The 24,436-nt window shown below is 38.5% G+C and overlaps 1 protein-coding gene across 2 annotated transcripts in view; it reads left to right on the top strand.

Annotated features, from left to right (window-relative positions):
- Nucleotides 1-24,164, top strand: part of LOC127418888 (PDZ domain-containing protein 4) — a 61,701-nt gene extending 37,537 nt beyond the window's left edge. For both annotated transcript variants that reach the window (XM_051659776.1, XM_051659777.1), the window contains exons 2-8: nt 1,342-1,395; nt 2,322-2,599; nt 3,637-3,727; nt 3,848-3,946; nt 4,495-4,557; nt 4,755-4,856; nt 20,044-24,164. In XM_051659776.1, the coding sequence (XP_051515736.1) occupies nt 1,342-1,395; nt 2,322-2,599; nt 3,637-3,727; nt 3,848-3,946; nt 4,495-4,557; nt 4,755-4,856; nt 20,044-21,918 (2,562 nt within the window). In that variant the 3' untranslated portion in view covers nt 21,919-24,164. The remainder of the gene's footprint in view (nt 1-1,341; nt 1,396-2,321; nt 2,600-3,636; nt 3,728-3,847; nt 3,947-4,494; nt 4,558-4,754; nt 4,857-20,043) is intronic.
- The last annotated feature ends 272 nt before the right edge of the window (nt 24,165-24,436 follow it).

Below are 24,436 nucleotides of genomic sequence, written 5' to 3' on the forward strand. Positions count from 1 at the left end.
TACGATTACTTCCTGGTTTAAATGCAGTATACAAACCTGGGTCTCCCACGCTGCTGGTGCAGCACACTTCCGGTTGCGCCACAAGGAAAGGTAAACACGCTGAAGCCGATACAAACATAGGAGATGGTAGGATGGGAGAGGCCGTTCTAATAGGAGATGCTGCTTGTCATGAATCGGCATAATGTGGCCAATATTAGGGTACTGGAAGTATCAGTAACAACATGCCGACCTTCCGTGTGATCATGTGAAATAATTCATATGGGAGCAACACACTGACATTCTTGTGTTTAATTCAAAGAGTTTATGAAACCAAAGGCAAAACACAGTAACTATGCCAAAACTGAAACTGAGAAAAATAGTGTCTTCAAATTTTCTTTAGTTACTTTTGGATTTTGTAGTTATTTACATTTTCACACTCCATTTTCTGCAACTCTTGAGTACAGTCAAGCCAAACATGTATTTCACAAGTTCACTGGTTCATAATGTCCTGGAGCGCATCAAGGTAAACGGATTTGCCGTGCTGTCCATAATGGAGGGGCTCGAGCACAGGACTGGGTTTGAGCTCCGAGATCCCCCACAGGACATGTTCCTGGATCAACATCTTTTGTTGGTCCTGGAAGAACATTCCTTTAGTCCTGATCCAGTCTCTAATCCTAACTATATCCCTAATCTATTGCCTTCGGCAATCACAAAACAATATAAGTTTTACGAACAAACAGTGCTGTGGGAGTTATGCTCCAGAAACTGTATTAGGAGTAGACTGACCACTCATAAAGAAAATGAATGGAAGAAATCGTAAGGCTCAATAGAGCTGTAGTAAGCCCCACTTTTCAGTTAAAAGAGCCAATCGCCTTTTAACCAAAGGCATCACTGCTGTTTTTGCTCTAGAGTGCACATTAACCAGACCAACCTGAAAATACTATTAGCCTGATTTGAGCTAAAGAAGCTAAATTTATTATACCATTGTTCCTAGGTTTTATTAGTGATTTAACATACTGAAATGTTCTTTCCCCATTTTATTAGATAGAAGCTCACTCGCATGACTAGAAATTAAACACACAAGGGCATAACCAGATGTATCCAGTTTTGATTTTAACAAGGCAATATCCCTCATCTTAAACCCTTCATTGTAAAATTGACACACTGTACTCTGCAGATGTTGACTATTGTGGTCATTTATCATCATGAGATGTTTTTCTAAAGAGTTGTTTGTAGTTTCCCTTTATTGCAGTTCCCTAACTGTATCCTCAGCATTAAATGACTGGGACTTTTTACATGGAGGTGCTCTTTAAGAGCTTCTGTCTTTTCAATGCTTACGTTTCTTTCTCTTTCTTCCCGCAGAGGGGGCAAATAAATGGCATGCTGTGTTCTTTAAATGGGGAGGTTGGATTTAAGGTTTCTTTTTTATTATTATCTTATTGTTGTGTACACATTGTGTGCTCCTTGTGATAAGTAAACATCATTTGTAGTATGTGTTGCATAATGTGTAGAGTACTCATGTTAACTAACAACATTTATGTGTGCTTTTACGAAATGTGTTTCTGGTACTGTAACTAATCTTTGTCATACAAATATTTAGTCAATAAAATCCATTGTATGTATTTACTAACATGCTTTACCTCACATTGTGATTTCCTCATTATCAGATGATCTGTAGAAGTGTAGTGCATCATGTTCACTTCCTGTACAACTGTATTGAGGTCTGCATGCTTTAAATAATTATATGTTAAAGTTTTAGCTACACATGATTTTTCACACTCTGTCCTTCCCTTAGAATTAAATAGAATAGCCTATGCTCAATTTCTATTGGTTGGTCAGCGTATTACTTCAGATTTGAGTCATAGAGCAACAAACACTGCTTTATTTCCTTTATAGTCAGCTTAAAAATATCAAACACATTTGATATACTTTTACTAGGTGGAATCATACTCTGAGTCTAAGAAATTTTGAGTATGTACCCATCTTAAAAGAACTAATCGACTACTCGATATTCTGTGACATCTGTCTACTCTGACTGGCCCAAAACCTACAAACTGGAGCCGATGAGCACCAACTCTTTGGGGCTTAAATTGGTGTTAAAATTGGGTAGTGATTTCCAGTTATAAATGTAATCCAGAAATTCTCTTTTTAGACTTGGAAGTAAGTTTTAAGTTCTTAAAGTTACAGTTTGTTTTCATAGTACATTAAACCATTTCAAAATTTCCAGGACAATTGGATTTCTCATGATATGAGCCCTATAACATATCTAGTATGTTACGACAGAAAATACTTTTGAAATCACTCTTAATTCTCTGAACTTATCTATTTCTCCTGTAATGCAGGTGAACAGTAAAGATTTATCTCAAATGTCTCGAGAGCAGACTCTGCATGCGCTGCACTGTAGGCAAAACATGAGGTGGTGTCAAAAGAGGAAAGCAGGTGTTCCGGAAGTCGTCGGTGGGACGATGGTAACGACTGACTGTGTGGACAGTGGGACACAGACAGATATTAGTTTCCTGCACATGGTGACGTTAGGTAGACCTGTTCATCACAACAGACCAGTGTCACCGCCATCACCTCCACTTCCATCAGTGCCAGAACTCTACTTATTCAACCATCTGTAAGTGTGGGTGTGGGTGTTTGACAAAGGATTTATTGGTTGTCATTGCTGGGAAACATTACTTTTATTATTACACATAATAATATGATGTAAAAAAAACATCTTAACGTAAAGAGGCAGCACAAATGTGCTTGAAATCACAATTGAGGGAAATTAATAGGTTAATAATTTTAGTAATTAATTAATTGACAATTAAATTAATGTAGTAATTCATCATTTTAATAATTAATATTTTAAAATACTATATTATTTTCTCCACATAAATACTATCATTAAATTACAAATACCGTTGACTGATTTCATTTAAAATATTAGCATAAATGTTCATTTTGTCTCTCAGAAATGTAACATTTTTGACAGAAAATTGTCTTTTATTTAGATTTTGGTGCACATCTAACAGAAATTAATGACTGATTGTCATGACAATGATGACGTTTAAGGGGTTGTTTACTCTGCTGTTTTTTTTTTTTTTTTTTTTTTTTTATGAAAACCGGTGGAACACAACAGATGTGAACAGAAGGCACATTTATAGGTGCATTAAATCCTATACTCAGTGCTAATATAAAAACGCACACTTGTACATCCCGCTTCCAGATTCATCTGGGATTGGTCTATAGATTTAAAACTGATATAGAATCACTGTGTTGTGTGTCAAAAGTTGAACTATTTGAAACTGCACGGCAACTGTAATAGGATTTTTATTTGATTTTTTTAAAGCGATGCAACATAAGGGACAAAGACATTCATATAGCACATTTATATAGATCAACAATTAAAAATAGCACAGAAGAAATGCCCCTAAGCTGGTTCTAATGCGCCATTTACACAGAACCAGTGAATACATTGAATAAATAGAAATTGAATGCACACTACATATTCGAAAAAGTAACTTACTGTAGGTATTTTGGTGTAACTTGTGTTACTCATTGCTTTAAATACTACACATTACTTGTAACATTATCCCCAAATACTGTGTTTTCTCTGAGTTTCCATTTCAGTGTGTCACTCTAAAGTTAATTATAGATTTTCCTCTTCAGCCCTCCAATGGACCATGTGTACTATGACCCAACGGACTACTTCGACATCAGTCAACATGAGGTGGACAGACAAGATGACCTGGAGTATGAGGTCATCACCATCCCTTTAAACTTCAAATCACTAACTCAAACTAACAAGCTTATTTAAGACTCTGGTGGAGAAACATCTCATCTCTGTTTGTTTTATTTGTCTCTATCTGTTTTCATTTAGGAAGTTGAACTCTATAAATCTTGCCAGCAAGATAAACTAGGTTTAACGGTGTGTTATCGCACTGATGATGAAGAGGATCTGGGGATTTACGTGGGTGAGGTGAGAAACAGGGAATAATGGGAAAGTGCTGACTGATGAATTATATATGAAGGTGGACGGGGGATTGTGAATCTACCCCATTTTTGCGTAAGACTTGGATAAAACATCCATTTATCTAAAATGTCAAATTAAATTCAAAACACTTTCATTTCTCAAGTATCAATGTACACTCAAGATAATCCTACTTGAGCATGATAATTACTATGCATTTACGCCTTGCTACATGACACAACGGCTTTTCACATTTGCAAACTGTACAGTACATTATTAGTTCAGTGCGTAACTTTGAAGGTGATGTGATCTTTTTTTATGTTAATTTACTTTTACCTACAAGTATATGGGGAGATCGTATAGCACCAGAGTAAATGTTAACAATACACATTTTGTACACTTTTTTGAAAGAATAGCTGAGGACAAGTCAAAATAATTTTCCTCGATAATTGACAGCGTATGTGGTAGAGCTTATTTATAAATATAAGGTTGTATATAACCCAGAATATTCCTTTAATATGTCGGAGAAATCAATATCCTGTATCTTATCATCTCAGGTCAACCCCAATAGCATTGCAGCTAAGGATGGCCGAATCCGTGAAGGAGACAGAATATTACAGGTATCAAAATAAAAAATAAAATAAAAAAAACATTCTATTATATCCTTATTATCTGTTCTGAAACAAACAGCACCAATAATTACCATTAAGCTTCAAGTAGTCTAATAAAGATCATCTTTAAATAATATTTAATCATGCATTTTCAGCATGATAGGATTGTACTAGTCATTGCAAGTAATTGTATGATTGTGTTTTAGATAAATGGAATGGATGTTCAGAACAGACGGGAAGCCGTGGCCATCCTGACCAGAGAGGACAGCACCAACATCTCTCTGCTACTAGCACGACCAGATATTGAGGTGAGATTTACATTAAAATGACTGGAATAAACCATTTTAAGTACATTGCTATATTCACCTAGGCAGGGGCAGCATAAAAATGTTTGGGCCCCTTATCTTATTGCAACCCATCATTTTTACATGAAGTCGTCTTTTGATCTGCCACTCCAGGTATGAACTTACTTTTGTAAAATGTAGGTAATTTTTGTGTCTTTTTTTAATTATAAGAGAATGTCCATGACAATCCCTAGAATGCATTTGTGGGTCCTATATATGTATTTCCTGTGGTATTCAATGCATTTAACACTGGTATTATTTATGTAAAACATTGATTGATTGTAGCATAATATAGAAATATGGTGTTATTTGGTAATATAGAGTACAGTTGTGCTCAAAAGTTTGCATACCCTTGGGGAATTGGTAATATATATACCATTTTTAAAGAAAACATGAGTGAGCAGGCAAAACACATTTCTTTTATTTCTTATGGGATTCATATTCAACTGTAGGTTATAACAGAATGGCACAATCATAAAACAAAATGACCTCTGTTCAAAAGTCTGCATACCCTTAGTTCTTAATACTGTGTATTGCCCCCTTTAGCATCAATGACAGCGTGCAGTCTTTTGTAATAGTTGTCTATGAGGCCCCAAATTCTTACAGATGGTATAGCTGCCCATTCGTCTTGGCAAAATGCCTCCAGGTCATGCAAAGTCTTTAGTCGTCTTGCATGAACCGCACGTTTGAGATCTCCCCAGAGTGGCTCGATGATATTAAGGTCAGGATATTGTGATGGCCACTCCAGAACCTTCATCTTTTTCTGCTGTAACCACTGGAGGGTCAACTTGGCCTTTTGCTTAAGGTCATTGTCATGCTGGAAAGTCCAAGAGCGTCCCATGCGCAGCTTTTGTGCAGAAGAATTGTCTGCCAGTATTTTCTGATAACATGCTGCATTCATCTTGCCATCAATTTTCACAAGATTCCCCGTGCCTTTAGAGCTCACACACCCCCAAAACATCAGTGAGCCACCACCATGCTTCACAGTGGGGATGGTATTCTTTTCACTATAGGCCTTGTTGACCTCTCTCCAAACATAGCGCTTATGGTTGTGTCCATAAAGCTCTATTTTGGTCTCATCATTTCAAGTTACAGTGTGCCAGAAGCTGTGAGGCGTGTCAAGGTGTTGTCAGGCATATCGTAACCAGGCTTTTTTGTGGTATTGGCGCAGTAAAGGCTTCTTTCTGGCAACTCGACCATGCAGCTCATTTTTGTTGAAGTATCGTTGTATTGTGCTCCTTGAAACAACCACACCGTCTTTTTCCAGAGCTGCCTGTAATTCTCCTGAGGTTACCTGTGGGTTTTTCTTTGTATCCTGAACAATTCTTCTATCAGTTGTGGCTGAAATCTTTCTTGGTCTACCTGACCTTGGCTTGGTATCAAGAGATCCCCAAATTTTCCACTTCTTAATAAGTGATTGAACAGTATTGACTGGCATTTTCAAGGCTTTGGATATCTTTTTATATCCTTTTCCATATTCATAAAGTTCCATTACCTTGTTACCCATTACCTTTTTGACAGTTCTTTTCTGCTCCCCATGGCTCAGTATCTAGCCTGCTCAGTGCATCCACGTGAGAGCTAACAAACTCATTGACTATTTATATACAGACACTAATTGCAATTTTAAAAGCCACAGGTGTGGGAAATTAACCTTTAATTGCCATTTAAACGTGTGTGTCACCGTATGTGTCTGTAACAAGGCCAAATATTCAAGGGTATGTAAACTTTTGATCAGGGCCATTTGGGTGATTTCTGTTATCATTATGATTTAAAAAGGAGCCAAACAACTATATGATAATAAATGGCTTCATATGATCACTATCCTTAAATAAAAGACATTTTTTTTTTCTTTTTTTCTTTTTTTTTTTTTTGCATGATCAATCATATTTTCAAAATCAATGCCAAAATTTCAAAATTTCTGCCAGGGTATGCAAACTTTTGAGCACAACTGTATATCAGGTTATAATTTTACCATTTTATTCTAGTCCATTGTATTTATATGTACTATATGTGCTTGTGTGGGTCAAGTTGTTAAGACATTTCACCTCTAAACATGGAAATTGCCCATATTTCTGTCATGCAGAAAGGTGTATACTTCATTTCATGTACTTTATCTGAAAGTGTTTAGAATTTAATAAAATATTTTTAAACTATTTAAAAATGTACATTACTTATAAATTATAATTAGAGTTAATTTACCTTGAAAAAAATAAGCAGTTTTATAAAGAATAATCATATAGATTTCACTTGGGTCTTTTTTGACCCAAATATGTATTAAAGAGGGGTGAAGTTACACATGCATTCTAGGCTTAAGTCATCTTTTGAAATATCTGAAGGCAAACAAATCCAAAATATTTCCCCTACAAGAGCATTAGAATAGACCAGATTTTATATACAGGTGAAAAACTGATAGCTTGGCCCATAATTCAAAGAGGTCCTGGCTTTTAAGCCCTTGGTTTTACTATTTTCATTTTTAAGAATTACCACAGGTTTCGCCATGGATGGCTCATTATTATTGAATAGGTCAATGTACTGTAACTAATATGGTTTCAATAAAACAAACTTTAACATTTTGTTTTGAAAAACAACATCATCAGCCTAAATATTTATAATAAAACTAATTAGATGTCTCCTTCCCCTTCTATAGTTTTAATATGAATCTATAGCATTTCTGTCAAATCATACCTGTTGCTACAGTTAGTGTTACTACAGTAAAGACACACATTATGTTTTCTCGTCTTTTTCCTTGTAAGCGCTGTTTAGAATGTGGGGTCTGTCTGACCTTATGAGATGTTTGACATTCTCCATCCAGATGGGAAGCGCATTTAACGCTTAAAAACATTTGTGGGATAAACCACTGAATGTCTTAAGGGGGATCACACACTAGATCATCTTTAATTATCAAGTAAGGCTAAGAGAATTGTTCATTTTAGCTAGCTAGCGAAGTGTACATTTAACAAAATCATCCAAGAAAAGTCAGAGGGGTTCTGCTGGGCCCCCTGTCTGTCCAGGGCCCTTAAAATCTTACTAACCCCCCTCCATTACGGCACCCCTGCAGCTAGGACCTCCGGATTCAATCAAGTTTGATTTGAAAATGTTTATTGGTCTTTACTTAAGTTTTTATTTTGTATTTAAACAGCAACAAATTTGTAGTACAGATGCTCAGAGTGTAAGGATGTAATCGACTTATTTAACTTTAAAAATTTCAATAAAAAAAACAAAAAAAAAACAATCTGAAATTAAAGGGGCATGTCACAAGGAATCAAATTTGCCTCTACTATAATATACAGTAAGAGCTTAATGTACTATGAAAACATACAGTATGCAGTCTTAAAAACGCATTTTTCACATGATGCCATGCGAGGAGCGGATGTGTAAATGGCGAGCTCTGCGCACTTTGCTAGTTTTTAATTATTTTTATGAGATAAACCGGTGAGATTTGACACATCCTGCTACATGTCTGTTCTTTGAAGTCAACATGGCAAAAAAGTCAAAATCCTTGGGCTCTGGAGATATCAAAAGACACTTACGTGCTCAAGCTGAAACCTTTGATGGCCTGCGGACCAGGGACTCGGTTTGGATGGCGTGGCGGGAGAAATCCAGCGTCAACTATCCAACATGTCTGTGATACTGCCGAAAGTTATTGCCGACTTAGAGAATTTAATTTCCATCGCTGTAATCGATCGACGTATTACAGCAAGATCCTCTGAGTTGGTTACAAGATTGTCGGATGTTGAGAGACGGATCGATTATCTGGAGTCATCGGAGAGGGATTAGCCACTAATCCGCTAGCAACCAAGATAGACGTGTAACAAATTTTTTAAAAACTGGAGGATTTGGAAAACCGCAGTAGGCGGAATAACGTCCGAATTGTTGGAATTCCTGAGCATGAAGAAGGCAGAGGTATGGTGAAATTCCTAGACGAGCTCTTCGAGTCTGCTCGACATAACAGGCCACAAGCTGGAAATCGAGTGAGCTCACAGAGTCCCGGCTCGGAGATCAGCTGAGGGAGACAGGCCCCGATCAATTCTGGCCAAATTTCTGAGATCATCTGATAAAGATCTTGTGTTACGCGAGGCAAGGAGTAAAGGAAAGCTTTCTTGGAAGAATCACAACATTTTCTTGTTCCCAGACTTTGCGAATTCGACAAGAGAGAAAAGTGATCAATACAAGGAATGCAAGAATCTCTTACATCAGCGGAAGATCGCTTTTGCTCTGATGTTTCCGGCCAAACTGAGAATAGATACTATGGATGGCCAAAGTATTTACATGCCTGCAGCAAGTACTGTCTTTCATAAAAACATTGGAGCGAGTAAGCCTTTTGGTGATTTTCATGTTGCTGTCTAGTGGACCTGTCTCACTGAACATACACTCTACTGTTTGAGGAAGCTGAGCACCTTTATCATTTCTCTTTGTGCTGGTTCCACCTAGCGGCTGGAGTTTGTTACTGCCCAAAGAAATGAATGGCCCTTTTTAATTTGCTGGTTCCGCTAGAGGCTGGAGCTTGTTTTGTGGAGAAGCACACCTTCGAGACAGTTAAGTGGATGAATCTACATGTTTTTTGTGTGTGTGTGTTAATTCTACTTATGGGCTGGAGATTTTATAGACTATTTTTTGCAGTGTAATTCTGTCTCAAAAATTTGTACAGAAGCACCGGACTTGAGCAATCCGACGGCAAAGTTGTCGCGGGGACTCCCGTAGGCATACATGGACTGTTTGTGTTTAGAGGGATGGATGCCAGTTGGCGCTGTCGTGCACAGGGTTAATGCACACATTTTTATTTTTTCTGTTTGTTTTGTTCTGGGGCAAGTTCGGGGTATGACTGTTGCACCAATGTGGAATGTGGTCTTTATAATTTTATTTTTGACACAATCTAATTTTTTCTCATGTCAAAATGTAAAATGTTAATGAGTAGATTATCTCTCTCTATGCGGAATGTGAATGGGTTGGGGCACCCCATAAAAAGAAGGAAGGTTATTTCTTTTCTTAAACGTAAGAAATATGATAGTGTTTCTTCAAGAAATGCATCTTTCCCTGCAGGAAGCTGAAAAATTTGGGAAGATATGGGGTGGACATATTTTCTTTAGTGCTGACTCAAGTAAGAGCAGGGGAGTCATTACACTGATAAGTAAAGATCTACAATTCAAATGTCTCAAACAGAGTAAAGACAAATTATGAAAAGTCATTATTGTTTTAGCAGAAATTCAGAGGCAAAAGTTGATTTTGGCTAATGTTTATGCACCTAACGCTGATGATCAGGGCTTTTTTATAGATCTTGAAGGGATGTTGCAAGCTGCTGGCAACCCTCATGATATAATATTGGGAGGAGACTTTAATCTTTTGATGGACTCAGTCCTTGATCATAGTGAAGCAAAAGTATGTAAGCCCGCTAGAGCAACAGTGATGCTTCACAGGATGTGTAAAGATCTGGGTCTTACAGATAATTGGTGACTTTTGAACCCATCTAGTAGGGACTATACATTTTTTTCATCAGTCCAAAAGATTTATTCTGGAATAGATTTTTATATATATATATATATATATATATCCAAGTCCCTCATTTCTACTGTCGTTGATTGTTCAATTGGAAACATCTTTGTCTCAGATCACGCCCTGGTCAGTTTAGAGGTGTTGCCACATACAGAGAAAAAGAAATCATATAATTGGCGCTTTAATGTATCACTTTTGAAAAATCCTGATTTCCAACAAATATTAAAGGCTGAAATCAAATGTTTATATGGAGACCAACTGGTCCTCAGTATCCTCTGTGGGTGTGGCTTGGGAGGCAATTAAGGCGGTTCTTAGGGGTCGGATCATACAATATGCGTCATTCATCAAAAATTCCAGAGCACAAGAACTCGTGGAGTTGGAAGGGAATATTAAAAGTGCCAAGGCAGAGCTGAAGCGCCGAATGTCGTCTGATGGCCTCAGAGAATTGACCCAATTGAAATACAGGTATAATACTATTTTGTCACGGAAGGTGGAGTTTTGGCTATTCAGGGCCAGACGGGGGACAAAGCAGTGAAGCTTTTGGCTAGATATATAAAGCAGAGAGAGTCTTTTTCTACCATTCCCTCAGTGAAATCTGCTGGTGGTGAAATATTTACCTCAGCCATTGATATTAATAATGCTTTTAAAGAATTCTATCATGATCTTTATAGTTCCATGTCTTCGTCTACTGATGAAGATATTAGAAATTTTGTGGAACCATTAGAACTCCCTAAACTGATGACGGAGCAAAAAAATTATCTTGATTCTGAAATAGCCTTGGAGGAGCTTAGCGAGGTAATTAAGGCCCTGCCTACAGGCAAGACTCCGGGGCCAGATGGATTTGCCGCTGAATTTTTTAGATCTTATGCTACAGAATTGGCTCCACTTTTGTTAGAAGTTTATACGTAATTATTAAAGAACGGAAAGCTTCCGCCAACCATGACACAAGCCCGTATCAGTCTCATTCTTAAAGGTGCAATATATAACAATTTTCATGTAATATTTGACCTTTTTTTGCTAATGTGTGAATGGCTTGTAATGCAACTTAAAAAATGAGCCCTTCCCGGACTTCCTAGGTTGCCTATTAAAGCCTGTAGACTGATTTTCATCCAAAGGATGTGACGTTTATGCGTGCTCCCAAGAGCCTTGCCTTAGTGCTTCTCTTCCGCTATTCAACAGCAACAACAAACTGCAACACTAGGTAACGTTATCTTAGAGATGGAATCCAGCAAACGGCCGGCTCCCAGCACAACACCGACTCCTACACAAACTCAGAGTAAGCCGAAAAAACATTTATCTACTGAGTCCCGTCTGGCTAAGCGGGAATGGGATCATGGTCGAGCAATAACTAGAGTGAACATCGGCAGGGCATTTGATTCCTGGAGGGACCTTCGTTTCGGTTTTGGGGATCAAAACCGACCCTGAACTGGCATTCTTCTTATTGGACAGGTAAGCTTACATAACTGCAAAGCATGTGAAGTATAGTGCCATAAGGATTGATCTGTATAATTTTAGCTAAACTACAATAACACATGAAATGAATGCTAGACGATGTTCAAGATAATGCAAAAAGACCCATTCATTAGTTTAACATAACTTGGTTATACAGAAAATATATACGTTCTATTATTATAAAACAATAGCGCATCGATATATCAAAATGACAGTTGTGATGGAATCACATCAATACTGAATGGGGTCAACATATTTATAATGTACAGTCTATTTTATAAACAGCTACTGTCATCATCCACCAAATTTAGCTTACAGCTATTGATAAAGCTGGCTAGCTAGCTAATGCTGACATAGGCTATCGTATAAATGCAGTCAATGTATCATGCAAAGAATAGTGATTACTTCAAACTACAGTCTTGCATAGCCAGACCTATATCCACACTTTGTTTTAACCCTGTTCCAGCACTGGAGAGTGAAATAAAATATACAATCTGAAAGTTTGTAGTAAAACAATCATAACTACATGATGCCGGTGAATCACGTTGTCTCTTTGTACGTTACGTCATTGTTTTGGTTGATGCTCGCTCGCTCACATCCCTATGGAGTGTGTGCACGAGCACGAGCAACAGGTAGCTGGCTGCAGTTCACTTAACGGCCACAGGTGTCATTAATAACAAGCATTTCTGAACCTTACATACTGTACCTTTAAAAAATACAAAGATCCAAGTAAGTGTAAGAATTACCGTCCAATTTCCCTGATCCAGCTAGACGTTAAAATATTGTCAAAAGTTCTGGCTAACCGATTAAGTAAAGTTATGACATCTCTTATACATATAGATCAGGTGGGATTTATTCTGATAATATTTGGCGTTTCATCAATATCATGTGGTCAGTGGCGAATGATCAGACTCTGGTCGCTGCCATCTCACTTGACGCCGAAAAAGCGTTTGATATGGTAGAATGGGATCATCTTTTTAAGATGCTGGAAATATACGTGTTCGGGAAAACTTTTATTAGTTGGATAAAGTTACTTTATAGACACCTGGTGGTGGTGGTACAAACAAATAGATTAATTTCAGTTTATTTTACTCTGGATAGGGGCACCCGGCAGGGTTGCCCACTTCCCCCATTATTGTTCTGTCTTGCCCTGGAACCATTAGTAGCCGCAATAAGAAAGGAAGATGATTTTCCAGGGGTGGTGGTGGGAGGTGTGGTGCATAAGCTTTTGCTTTACGCAGATGATATTTTGTTATTTGTCTCCGACCCTACTAGATCTATGCCTTGCCTCCACAGAATTATTAATTCCTTTTCTAAGTTCTCGGGATACAGAGTCAGTTGGTCAAAATCCGAAGCTTTGGCTCTGACAGCGTACTGCCCGGTAACGGCTTTCAAGATAGACGCCTTCCAGTGGCCCAAACAGGGTATTAAGTATTTGGGCATTTTATTCCCAGCAAATTTGTCTGATTTAGTTAGAGTTAATTTTGACCCCTTAATTAAAAGGTTTTTAGCGATGTGGGCAGGTGGGCTTCATTACATTTATCTATGATTGGGAAGGTTAATGTTATTAAAATGAATTGTATTCCAAAATGTAACTACTTGTTACAGTCTCTCCCTGTAGTTTTTCCCTCTCTTATTTCAAGCAATTTGATAGTGTAGTGAAGTCCTTCATTTGGAATGGTAAATGTCCCAGATTACATTTTAATAACTTACTTAGGCCAACTGACAAAGGTCGGCTAGGCCTACCCAAGATTTTGTTTTATTATTATGCATTCGGTCTCGGACTTTTGGCTCATTGGTCGCTTCCACCTGAGAGAGCCCCTCCCTGGTTTTGTATTGAACAGAAAGTTCTTGCCCCTATTTCGCCATTGCAAAGCCTTTCTATTAAACTAACCGGAGTAGTTAAGTCATACCCCGTTATCTCGCATTTGCACTTGGTATGGACAAAAGTGTCCAGAGGGTTTAATTCGGACATTTATTTAAATATTGCCTCAAGCATATGGCTGAACCCTAAACTATGTATTGAAAGGTCCCCTTTCTGCTGGTCATAGTGGATTGTGAGGGGGGTTACTACACTCGGTGACCTATATGAGAGTGGAGTGTTTCGATCTTTTGAAAATTTGGTTCAACACTTTGAGATTCCCAGATCTCAGTTCTATATGTATTTACAGCTGCACCATCTGCTCTGTAATATTTTTGGGAGTAGCTCACACACCCCTAAAGTGGCAGATACTCTGGGAGAGGTGATTACTGCTTTTGGAAAAGGTCATGAGGCATCAGTGTATTACTCCCTGTAAATTCAGAGTCTGGGGGACGGTGCTTTAATTTCTATCAAGAGATTATGGGAGAAAGATTTAAACTTAGTATTGGAGGAGGAAGTGTGGGCTAGGATTAAGAAAAGAAGTCTGCATCTACAGATGCAAGGGTTGTCTTATGCAATTTAAGATTTTACATAGATTCTATTGGACCCCCTCTATATTATATAGGCTTGGTCACATGGGGTAACCTCCTCGTGGTCACTATAATGTGGTTCTCGCTCTCGGTGGGGCGTGTGGTGAGTTGTGCGTGGATGCCGCGGAGAATAGCGTAAATCCTCCACATGCGCTGTGTCTCCGCGGTAACGCACTCAACAAGCCACGTGCAACTGAGATTCGTCCTCCGCCACCCGGACTGAGGCGAGTCACTATGCCACCACGAGGACTTAGAGTGCATTGGGAATTGGGCATTCCAAATTGGGGAGAGAAGGGGAGTAAAAAAACAAACAAACACATTTTTCTAAACAAGCTGCAAAAACAGCATGTTCTGAAAACATTAACATATTTACATTTACATGTCAACAGCGCTTAATCTGTGTTCAGAAACTTGGCACGCCCAGTCACGGTGCTATTACTCCTATTAACACCAGAAGAACTAAAAAAAAGGGTAAAATTAAGGAAATGTTGCCAAATCTTATGCTGTTCCTGGCTGTGTGTAGCACCTACTGCTATGCACATTTTACAAGCCAGTAAATTAATTGCATTAATAAGCATTCAAATGCATAAAATAGCATTTGAAGCATTCTTTGAAGGCGGTTTACACGGGACGCGGTGGGCGGCAGGCTTTGCCTGCGATCTTGCCACTTCTCTTTTGCGCAGCCGTTTTCCATTCGCACGAGAAGCAGTGCGAAACACGCCAGTAGAAGTGCAACAATGCCCCCAGCTGCTTCTACTGAGGTGATTACTGTAAATATTGTATTAGTTTTCAAGTTATTGCACATAAATAAAATGGCACTTATTTCTCCAAAATATGTGTTATAACTAGAAATATTGTAATAATCTTTTTTTATTTTATTATTATTAAATCTAAAATGATATCAAGGTTAAATAGCTAAATAATATAATTGTAATTATTGATGGCGTCTTGTCATCTGTCTCCACATTTGATGAATTCCAAATTTTTTGATAACTAGAGAAACATACTGCACTACTTTGTTTCTGATGACAAACTGATATAGTATAAATAACATCACATCAATCATTAAAATGGGAGGGCTACAAATGAACATTAAAAATCCACAAAACACTCTGCAAATAAACCACCTGGGAAATTTTATTTTCTGTTTATTTAAAGTTGATGTTTCAGACGCCTAATGTTCAAGAGATGGTCCATGGCACATTTGCATATACCACACAGTCGTCTTCTAAACATAAACTATGCAAGTATCAGTAGCCTATTTTCACCTGGTACACCGACTCGCCTGTTTTCTTATTTATATCTCTATAAACGCTCAAAGAAAATTTATATAGCTCAAGAAATTCAGCAAAAGCGAGTTTATTCTTCTCCATTTTGTGTTAAATTCCGTTTGATTGGTTGTGAATAAATTCAGCTCTGATTGGTTAGTGACAAGCGGCAGCCATGGAGAGATAAAATATTTGTATCTTGCGCCGGTGTGTGCCCTCTGTTTTGCCGCCTGCTGCGTCACTCTCATTGGAAATGAATAGGGAATGCGTGGTGACCATGTCCCATGTAAAATCGCCTTGATCATCTGAGTCTGATTTTAACAGTTAATGCACTGTTTTGGGTGCAGGTTGTTTTGTGAACCTGTCACAATTTAATGCAGGCTTGGCAAAGAGGCTGTTATTAAAGGATGGGGCAGTTAAAAAACTACAATATTACTGTACTGGACACAACAGCAAACTTGCATCCTGAAGAAAGGGGCTGTTTCAAGGCATAGCAGCAAATAACTGTTTAATCCTAATGTATAGAAAGTAGAAAATGGTCATGATAAAAAAAATGTTTTAAAGCAACTTTTTTTTTGTATTAAGTTTTAGTATTATGCTTTCATAGTAATAATATACATGGACCTGATGAGGGAAATAAAATGATAAATGTATGATTTGACCCCTTTAAGTCAAGTGTATAATGGTCTGTTTATTCAAGCACCAAGTAACAAATTTGTTGTGTACATGAACTGGGCTTCATTCTGTTTCCTGTTTACAAATGAAAGCAGACAGAAAAGGTTAGAGTAGGACAAAGCAAAATACAGATGAGGAAGTAAATGGAGTGGCGAATGGAGAGAGATAAAAGGGGAGGAGGAGACACGGACACATGTGGAGGGGGTTATTCTGTCTGGTGGTTAGGCATTTCTTTGTTCTACTCAAGGTCACACTCAAGGGAGCACACTTAGACATCCCATAATAAACACAACCTCCAACAACAAGTTACTAAATCCCTTTGAATCCCCTGAACACATTCTGAGTCTCAAACATATAACCTTTTTGGTTGGTTTGTGTGCATTTATTTTATTTTTGTTTTTTTTATGAGAATCCAACAATTTTTAAATTAATTACATAGGAGGGAAAAGGGAGAAATGAAGTGAATGGATGACTAACCTGAGAATGAAAGATTCCTCAGAATAAAATGTGTTTTGAGTTTTGAAAGAAGAGACCATAACAGTAAATGCAGTCCATTCATAATCCCTTTTAATACCCCATATAATGCATTATATTTCAATAAATAACTGGAAGAGATGTTTGTGTAATTTTTTTTTATTGATCTTGGCAGCAGCAATTCATCAAATGATGATCAAATAATGGACTTTATAACTTGTCATATATAACCAGAAGTGTGGTGTAGTCGAGCATACTTTCAGCATTTTAAAGAACCAATTCATGTATCTGGATCACAGTTGTGAAGTGATGCTTTACAGTCAGGGGCGTAGATTCCAGGGGCGATGGGGGAGAGGTAAACAAGCAAGTTCAACCCATCCCCCCCCCCCCCAATATTTATACCATGATCAATGGAAACATGTAAATTCTTCATACTGTAACCCCCCAATGTTCAAGCCAAATACAGGTGCATCTCAATAAATTAGAATGTCGTGGAAAAGTTCATTTATTTCAGTAATTCAACTCAAATTGTGAAACTCGTGTTTTAAATAAATTCAGTGCACACAGACTGAAGTAGTTTAAGTCTTTGGTTCTTTTAATTGTGATGATTTTGGCTCACATTTAACAAAAACCCACCAATTCACTATCTCAAAAAATTGGAATACATCATAAGACCAATAAAAAAAAACATTTTTAGTGAATTGTTGGCCTTCTGGAAAGTATGTTCATTTACTGTATATGTACTCAATACTTGGTAGGGGCTCCTTTTGCTTTAATTACTGCCTCAATTCGGCGTGGCATGGAGGTGATCAGTTTGTGGCACTGCTGAGGTGGTATGGAAGCCCAGGTTTCTTTGACTGTGGCCTTCAGCTCATCTGCATTTTTTGGTCTCTTGTTTCTCATTTTCCTCTTGACAATACCCCATAGATTCTCTATGGGGTTCAGGTCTGGTGAGTTTGCTGGCCAGTCAAGCACACCAACACCATGGTCATTTAACCAACTTTTGGTGCTTTTGGCAGTGTGGGCAGGTGCCAAATCCTGCTGGAAAATGAAATCAGCATCTTTAAAAAGCTGGTCAGCAGAAGGAAGCATGAAGTGCTCCAAAATTTCTTGGTAAACGGGGGCAGTGACTTTGGTTTTCAAAAAACACAATGGACCAACACCAGCAGATGACATTGCACCCCAAATCATCACAGACTGTGGAAACTTAACACTGGACTTCAAGCAACTTGGGCTATGAGCTTCTCCACCCTTCCTCCAGACTCTAGGACCTTGGTTTCCAAATGAAATACAAAACTTGCTCTCATCTGAAAAGAGAACTTTGGACCACTGGGCAACAGTCCAGTTCTTCTTCTCCTTAGCCCAGGTAAGACGCCTCTGATGTTGTCTGTGGTTCAGGAGTGGCTTAACAAGAGGAATACGACAACTGTAGCCAAATTCCTTGACATGTCTGTGTGTGGTGGCCTTGACCCCAGCCTCAGTCCATTCCTTGTGAAGTTCACCCAAATTCTTGAATCGATTTTGCTGGACAATCCTCATAAGGCTGCGGTTCTCTTGGTTGGTTGTGCATCTTTTTCTTCAACACTTTTTCCTTCCACTCAACTTTCTGTTAACATGCTTGAATACAGCACTCTGTGAACAGCCAGCTTCTTTGGCAATGAATGTTTGTGGCTTACCCTCCTTGTGAAGGGTGTCAATGATTGTCTTCTGGACAACTGTCAGATCAGCAGTCTTCCCCATGATTGTGTAGCCTAGTGAACCAAACTGAGAGACCATTTTGAAGGCTCAGGAAACCTTTGCAGGTGTTTTGAGTTGATTAGCTGATTGGCATGTCACCATATTCTAATTTTTTGAGATAGTGAATTGGTGGGTTTTTGTTAAATGTGAGCCAAAATCATCACAATTAAAAGAACCAAAGACTTAAACTACTTCAGTCTGTGTGCATCGAATTTATTTAATACACGAGTTTCACAATTTGAGTTGAATTACTGAAATAAATGAACTTTTCCACGACATTCTAATTTATTGAGATGCACCTGTATATGCCCTTGTGTACAGTCCCAGTAAAGTATGCCGGACTGTGGTAGTCTGCTGCATCCTTCACAACCTACCACTCAGGTCCGACCAACAAGATTGGAAATTGCACCATGAATATTGCATTCAGCCCCCCTGCATCTGAATATCAGAATCTCTTCATTGATATGGCTCTTTACAGTCAGTCAACATGCTTAAACTTAAATATTTAGCCCACGTAGAAGCCATAGCAACAGTCTGTATTCTAAAGAGAAATATTTAAATAAAACATAATTCAAGCCCCCTGAAGAATTACCCAGTTCATGAATACAAATAGACTAAGTCAACATTTGAAGTCTGTGGCATATTTGTGTATTCATTTAGCTTGATGGTTGTTTTGACAAAGCTGAATACACAAGGCCGTCTAGTGCTTAGAAAATGCAACTTATTTGCATATTAGAATCATGATAACTTGGTTACAAAGATGATGATACTAGAAATCTTGAGCCCACAATTTTTTTTTTTTTTTTTTTTTTACTAAAATGTACTGTGAGTACCCTGTGTGTGTGTGTGTGTGTGTGTGTTTTACGGAAGATGAAGATGGTCTGTGAGCCCCTGGGCCAGTGTATTCCCCAGAACAGGTGGCTCATTTGAGAAACTTGAGAACAACATATGGGAAAAGACCCTACAATCAGTTACAGCATACACACTCTGGCTCACATGGACAAGCACTGTCCTCTACTGTTCAAACAGGAAATTTCTTTACAACTTTTTCTGTTACAGTGTTTTGCTCAGAATATTCCCTTTCTATGAGGTTTGCAGTTTTTGCAAACTTGTTCTTTGAGACATGTGTAAATACATTGTAAAACCATGATTTTTTTTTATTGTTATTTTCTAGCAATGACAATTAAAAAAGAAACTAAATTAAATACAATGTGACAAATTAAAAGTACATTAAAAATATCAATATTATATTAATAATAAACAAAATAGGTAACAGGTTGCAGATTTAGCATAAATTATGTTACCACTAAATGGGGGCTAGCTAGTTTGGGATTTTAATTTATTGTTATTGATAAACTTATAATTCAGATAAATTAAAGAACAATTATTTGTTTGATATTTGTTGACCAATGCAGCCAACACTAAAATGAGAAAATGAAAGGTTTACCATTTTGTGGAGTGTGCCATATGCTGTTTTCTTGAAATAAGTTTTGTTCTCTCTACACACATTCTTTGCTTTATTTTTCTAAATATCTTTGCTGAGTTTTACTGATTTATATCTTTTCCTTTACCTTTTTCTTAAATGATCCTAAACTTCTTGCCAGAATGAGGCAGATGACCTGGATTTGGAGTTGGGTGTTGACCTGGATCTAAAGGACTTGCATAACACTTCTAACTTACCCAGCCCTGAGCATCGTAGTAAAACCAGTTCCTTGCTCTGTGACATCAACAGAATCCGAGCAGGTCAGCCAAACTTGTGGCACACCGTACTCAATAACAGCCAAGAGCTGGACAGCGGGGTGGGTCGCACAGATGAAAGCACACGCTGTGAGGAGTCCTCTGAACATGATCTACTGGCTGATGATGCCACCAGTGTATGCACGACCAACACCACCAATACACCTGGCAGTATGCGCAAGTTCCGCGCTGCTCCACATGGATGGGAATCCCACTACAGCAACGACGCACTGCTGGGGCCAGATGGAGTGGGACCAGGCGATCATGGGGTTCCAGAATCATTGGGGTCAGTGCCAAGCAAAGTGCTGATGCCAAGGTTAACGGAAGAGGAATATGAACGTTACTGTGAGCTACTGGAGCTCCGACACCTTTACGAGAAGAACAAAAATGCACTTCTTTTTAATGGAAGGCACCTTGGAGCAGGAGGCGGTGTTCCATTAGATATGAACTGTAAGGAGAGTCTATTGCAGCATGATATTGCTGTTCTAGAGGAGGAAATTCATCATCTGGAGTTTAAGTGGCGTAATGTTTTGCGGATTCAAAAGATGCAGCAGTTGCGCCAGCGTTGCTTGAAGGTCTGGCCAGCTGATGAAGAGAAGGATGATGAAAAGGGGGCAAAGGCAAGATGTGGAGGTGCTGAGGTGCTACATCATGATCTGTCAGACATCAATGAGATTCCAGAAAGGGAACGCTCGGACAAGGAGAGTACAAGTGCCTATAATACTGGTGGGGAAAGTTGTAGAAGCACGCCTCTGGCAAGTGAACGGCACCCTTCACCATCTGCGGCTGGAGATTCCAGTGCGTCTGCAACCATGCGACCATGGACACCACATCACAGAACAAATACAAGCAGGGAAAATAATCTTAACCTGCCTTCTTCATCAGATACCAAAAGGAAGAATGGAGAAACAGGGGAAACCAGAAACTCTAGTCCAGCAACAAGGCTTCGGTCATTCTCTCGGAATGACTGCAGCAGTAGGAAGGGCTTGGATGGAGCAAGCAAGAAATCCCATGCAAATGGGACTCTGTCTTCTGGGATTACAAAAGGGAGGAGGAGTGCAGAGAACAGTCCGTATCTATCCCGTCGCCGTTGCGGGAACACACTGCCTCCACGTTACCAGAGTTGCATGCAGTTGAGGGACATGTCGGCCACTGATAGTTTAGATGTCACGAACACCTTTGAAGAGGTTCCTGCTCACCCGAATACTATGACTTGCATAAATAGAGACTCCGCAGCTGCCCCTGCAAGTTCTATGATTATGCCACCACCTCCATCTTTACCTCGAATGGAATGGAAGGTCAAGACCCGCAGTGACGGCTCACACTATGTTGCTAAACGTCCAGTTAGAGATCGTTTACTGAAAGCCCGTGCCATGAAAATTTGTGAGGAACGCAGTGGGATGACCACGGACGATGATGCGGTCAGTGAAATGAAGATGGGACGCTACTGGAGCAAAGAGGAACGCAAGCAGCAGCTGCTGAGAGCTCGCGAGCAACGGCGCCGCCGTGAGTTCATGATGCAGAGTCGACTGGACCTCTTGCGAGAGAAAGAGAAGGAGCAAGATTCTGGGCCGCAGGGACAGGCTTCCATACTTGAGCTGAGCCAAAAAAAGAGCACGAAGAAACGCAGCCGACGGATCCTGGACAATTGGATCACAATTCAAGAACTCCTGGCTCATGGGACCTGTTCATTAGATGGAAAGAAAGTGTACAACACTTTGCTTTCTGTGACCACTGTTTGATAAGCGGAGTCAGAACAGTCAGACAAAATGAAAGGCTAAATTTAAATAAAATCAAGGGGGTACAAAAATTTGTGTCTAGGAGGCAACCGTCAGGCTGCGAAAAGTGTTGTGAGAGTCGAATGCAACACTCACACACTGGGTTTATTTGGAGTCCCATAGAAACCCTACACCTACCCTTTTCCCAAAACCTAACCCTAACCTTTACCCTAACTTGAGTTACAGCAAATGCGATCCTCACGAGACTTTCCCTGCCTGACTTCTAGACATGACAAAAGAATAAGAGACATTTTAACTAAGAGATAAGTTTAGGTATTTGGATTACAAATTATACCAATGATTTGCTGCTGTCCAATTAAGATGCTTAAAAGTTTAATAAACAAATAATGGAGATGGGTGTAAATGTATGCTAAAAAGATACATAAAGGTACAATGGCAAGTGAATGTAAACTTTTTGTAATTAACAAACTCTGGAAGCAGCACTCTATTCCAATAAATTGCTTTTGATGCTCGAAATTTCAAAGTCACGTGCACAGGCAGACTGTTACAAAGTGAAAAGCAGCAGTGGTCTTAAGCATTTGCAAACAATAGTAGAACTTTTTCAAGAACACTTTTCAATGTACAAACATTTATAGATAACATCTTAAACCGGTCCAAGATTGTTTGCTGGTCTTAACTGGTCTCCCAGCCTGGTCAGTTTTGCTAGTTGTAAAGGGGTTAAGGGCACTTGTCAACTGGTCAGAGATAACCTGGCTGACCAGCTTGGCCAGGCTGGAAGATCAACTAGACCAGCTGAAGAACAGTCTGGGAGACCAGTTCAATAGATTTAAGACCAGTAAACAATCTTAGGCTGGTTTAGCTGTTTTTTTTTTTTTTTTCTTTTTTCTCTCTTCAGCAGGAAAGGGAAAAAATATAATTTTATTTGAGAAAATGACTGCAGGTTGACTAACTGGTGATGGGTGAGGAATTTTCTGTCGTTATTTTTGGCTGAATGTGTGAATTAGAAAACAGTTGTCAATATCAAGCATAACTTGATTTCATAATTTTAGATGCACATGAATCATAGAACAACTAAAAAGCACACAAACAGCAAAATGTACACACAAGATTCAGCACACAAATAAGCACAACAAATGATAATGTAATACACTGATATTGTCCAAAGATCATGTGATGCAATGATTGTATAATTTTGAGATAATTGTCAACTCAAGGAAGAAATGGGATATTCCTGTCTTAAATAAATGATTTTGTTGTCAGCTTGCAAAATCACATTTGAAACCATACCCTTAATATTGTAAACATTTTGCATGATGTGTTGAAGAAATTTTATAGGGCTTTTCACGCTGCAATTAACCTGGGTTATTGTCTTTTTAAACCCGCTTTCAACCACGGTTAAAACAATGTTTCACACTTGTAATTTTGAAAGGGGTTTAGCACCGCTTTTAACCCAGGGTTATACTAGCACCTCATTTGTGGGGTTAACCCCACAATGGGGTGCCAAAGGTATACAGTGTGAAAAGATGCGGTGATAGAATGTTACTGAAAGTTTTTTAGCAACACACAACCAATCAATGCTTCAGTGCTTACCCTATTTAATATTCATGCACTTTTGTACAGTCAAAAAAAACTTTCATGTGCTGTTTACATTCTCGCAACGGACACAACCAGCCAATGGATCTGCTCTTCTGTTTAAATGTCGCCAAGCAAATCAGCTGTTTGTCTTTTGTCTTCTGAAACATACTATAAAAACACACGGCACAGGAATTCTGTCTCTTCATCACGGCAGTTCTCGCCTTTGCCATAATTCTTTGACATTTTTCAGGTTTCCCTCAGACGGAGAAGAAAAAACAGCATGGAAACGTTTATGCTACTGTATAGAGTGCATGAATATTAAATCATGTAAGCACTTAGGCATTATATGATTCGTTGTCTTTAGCTAAACAACTTTCTGAAACATTTTAACATTACATTGTTTCACATTATCCTTGCTCCTGAGCAGGGTTTCATAACCCCATTCAAACTTACAAGTGTGAAACGTTGCTCTACCCAGGGTTAAAAGCGGGGTTTAAAAGATGATAACCCTGGGTTAAGCGCAGTGTGAAAAGCCCTCCTATGTTGTGTGAAACTGTTGTGATGTTGTTGTGTCTTCTATAATATTTGTCGTAAGGACACTACTATATTGTGTCTAAATGTTAATTTAACATCTTGCAGGTATAAAATGAGGGAATTTTTTTAATAAAACCTTTGCAACCTAAATTAAAGCATGTTATCTTAAATCACTGTATGTCATAATGTTTTTGTTATAAATGTTCCAAAATCCTAAAACTTATCCTATAAATTAGATATAAAACCTTGACGATTTTGGAACCCCACTGTATGTTCCTTTGCTGCAACATTTTTTAAAAAAGAGGACGGGAAATATTGAATACCATATCTTCATTTATTGGATGTACAGTTATGAAAAATAATAATCATAAAAAAGACTGGAAGCCCAAGATTATTTACAGTCTTTCTCTTG

This window comes from Myxocyprinus asiaticus, chromosome 28 (genome assembly GCF_019703515.2).
Source record: "Myxocyprinus asiaticus isolate MX2 ecotype Aquarium Trade chromosome 28, UBuf_Myxa_2, whole genome shotgun sequence".
NCBI classification, from domain to species: Eukaryota; Metazoa; Chordata; class Actinopteri; order Cypriniformes; family Catostomidae; genus Myxocyprinus; species Myxocyprinus asiaticus.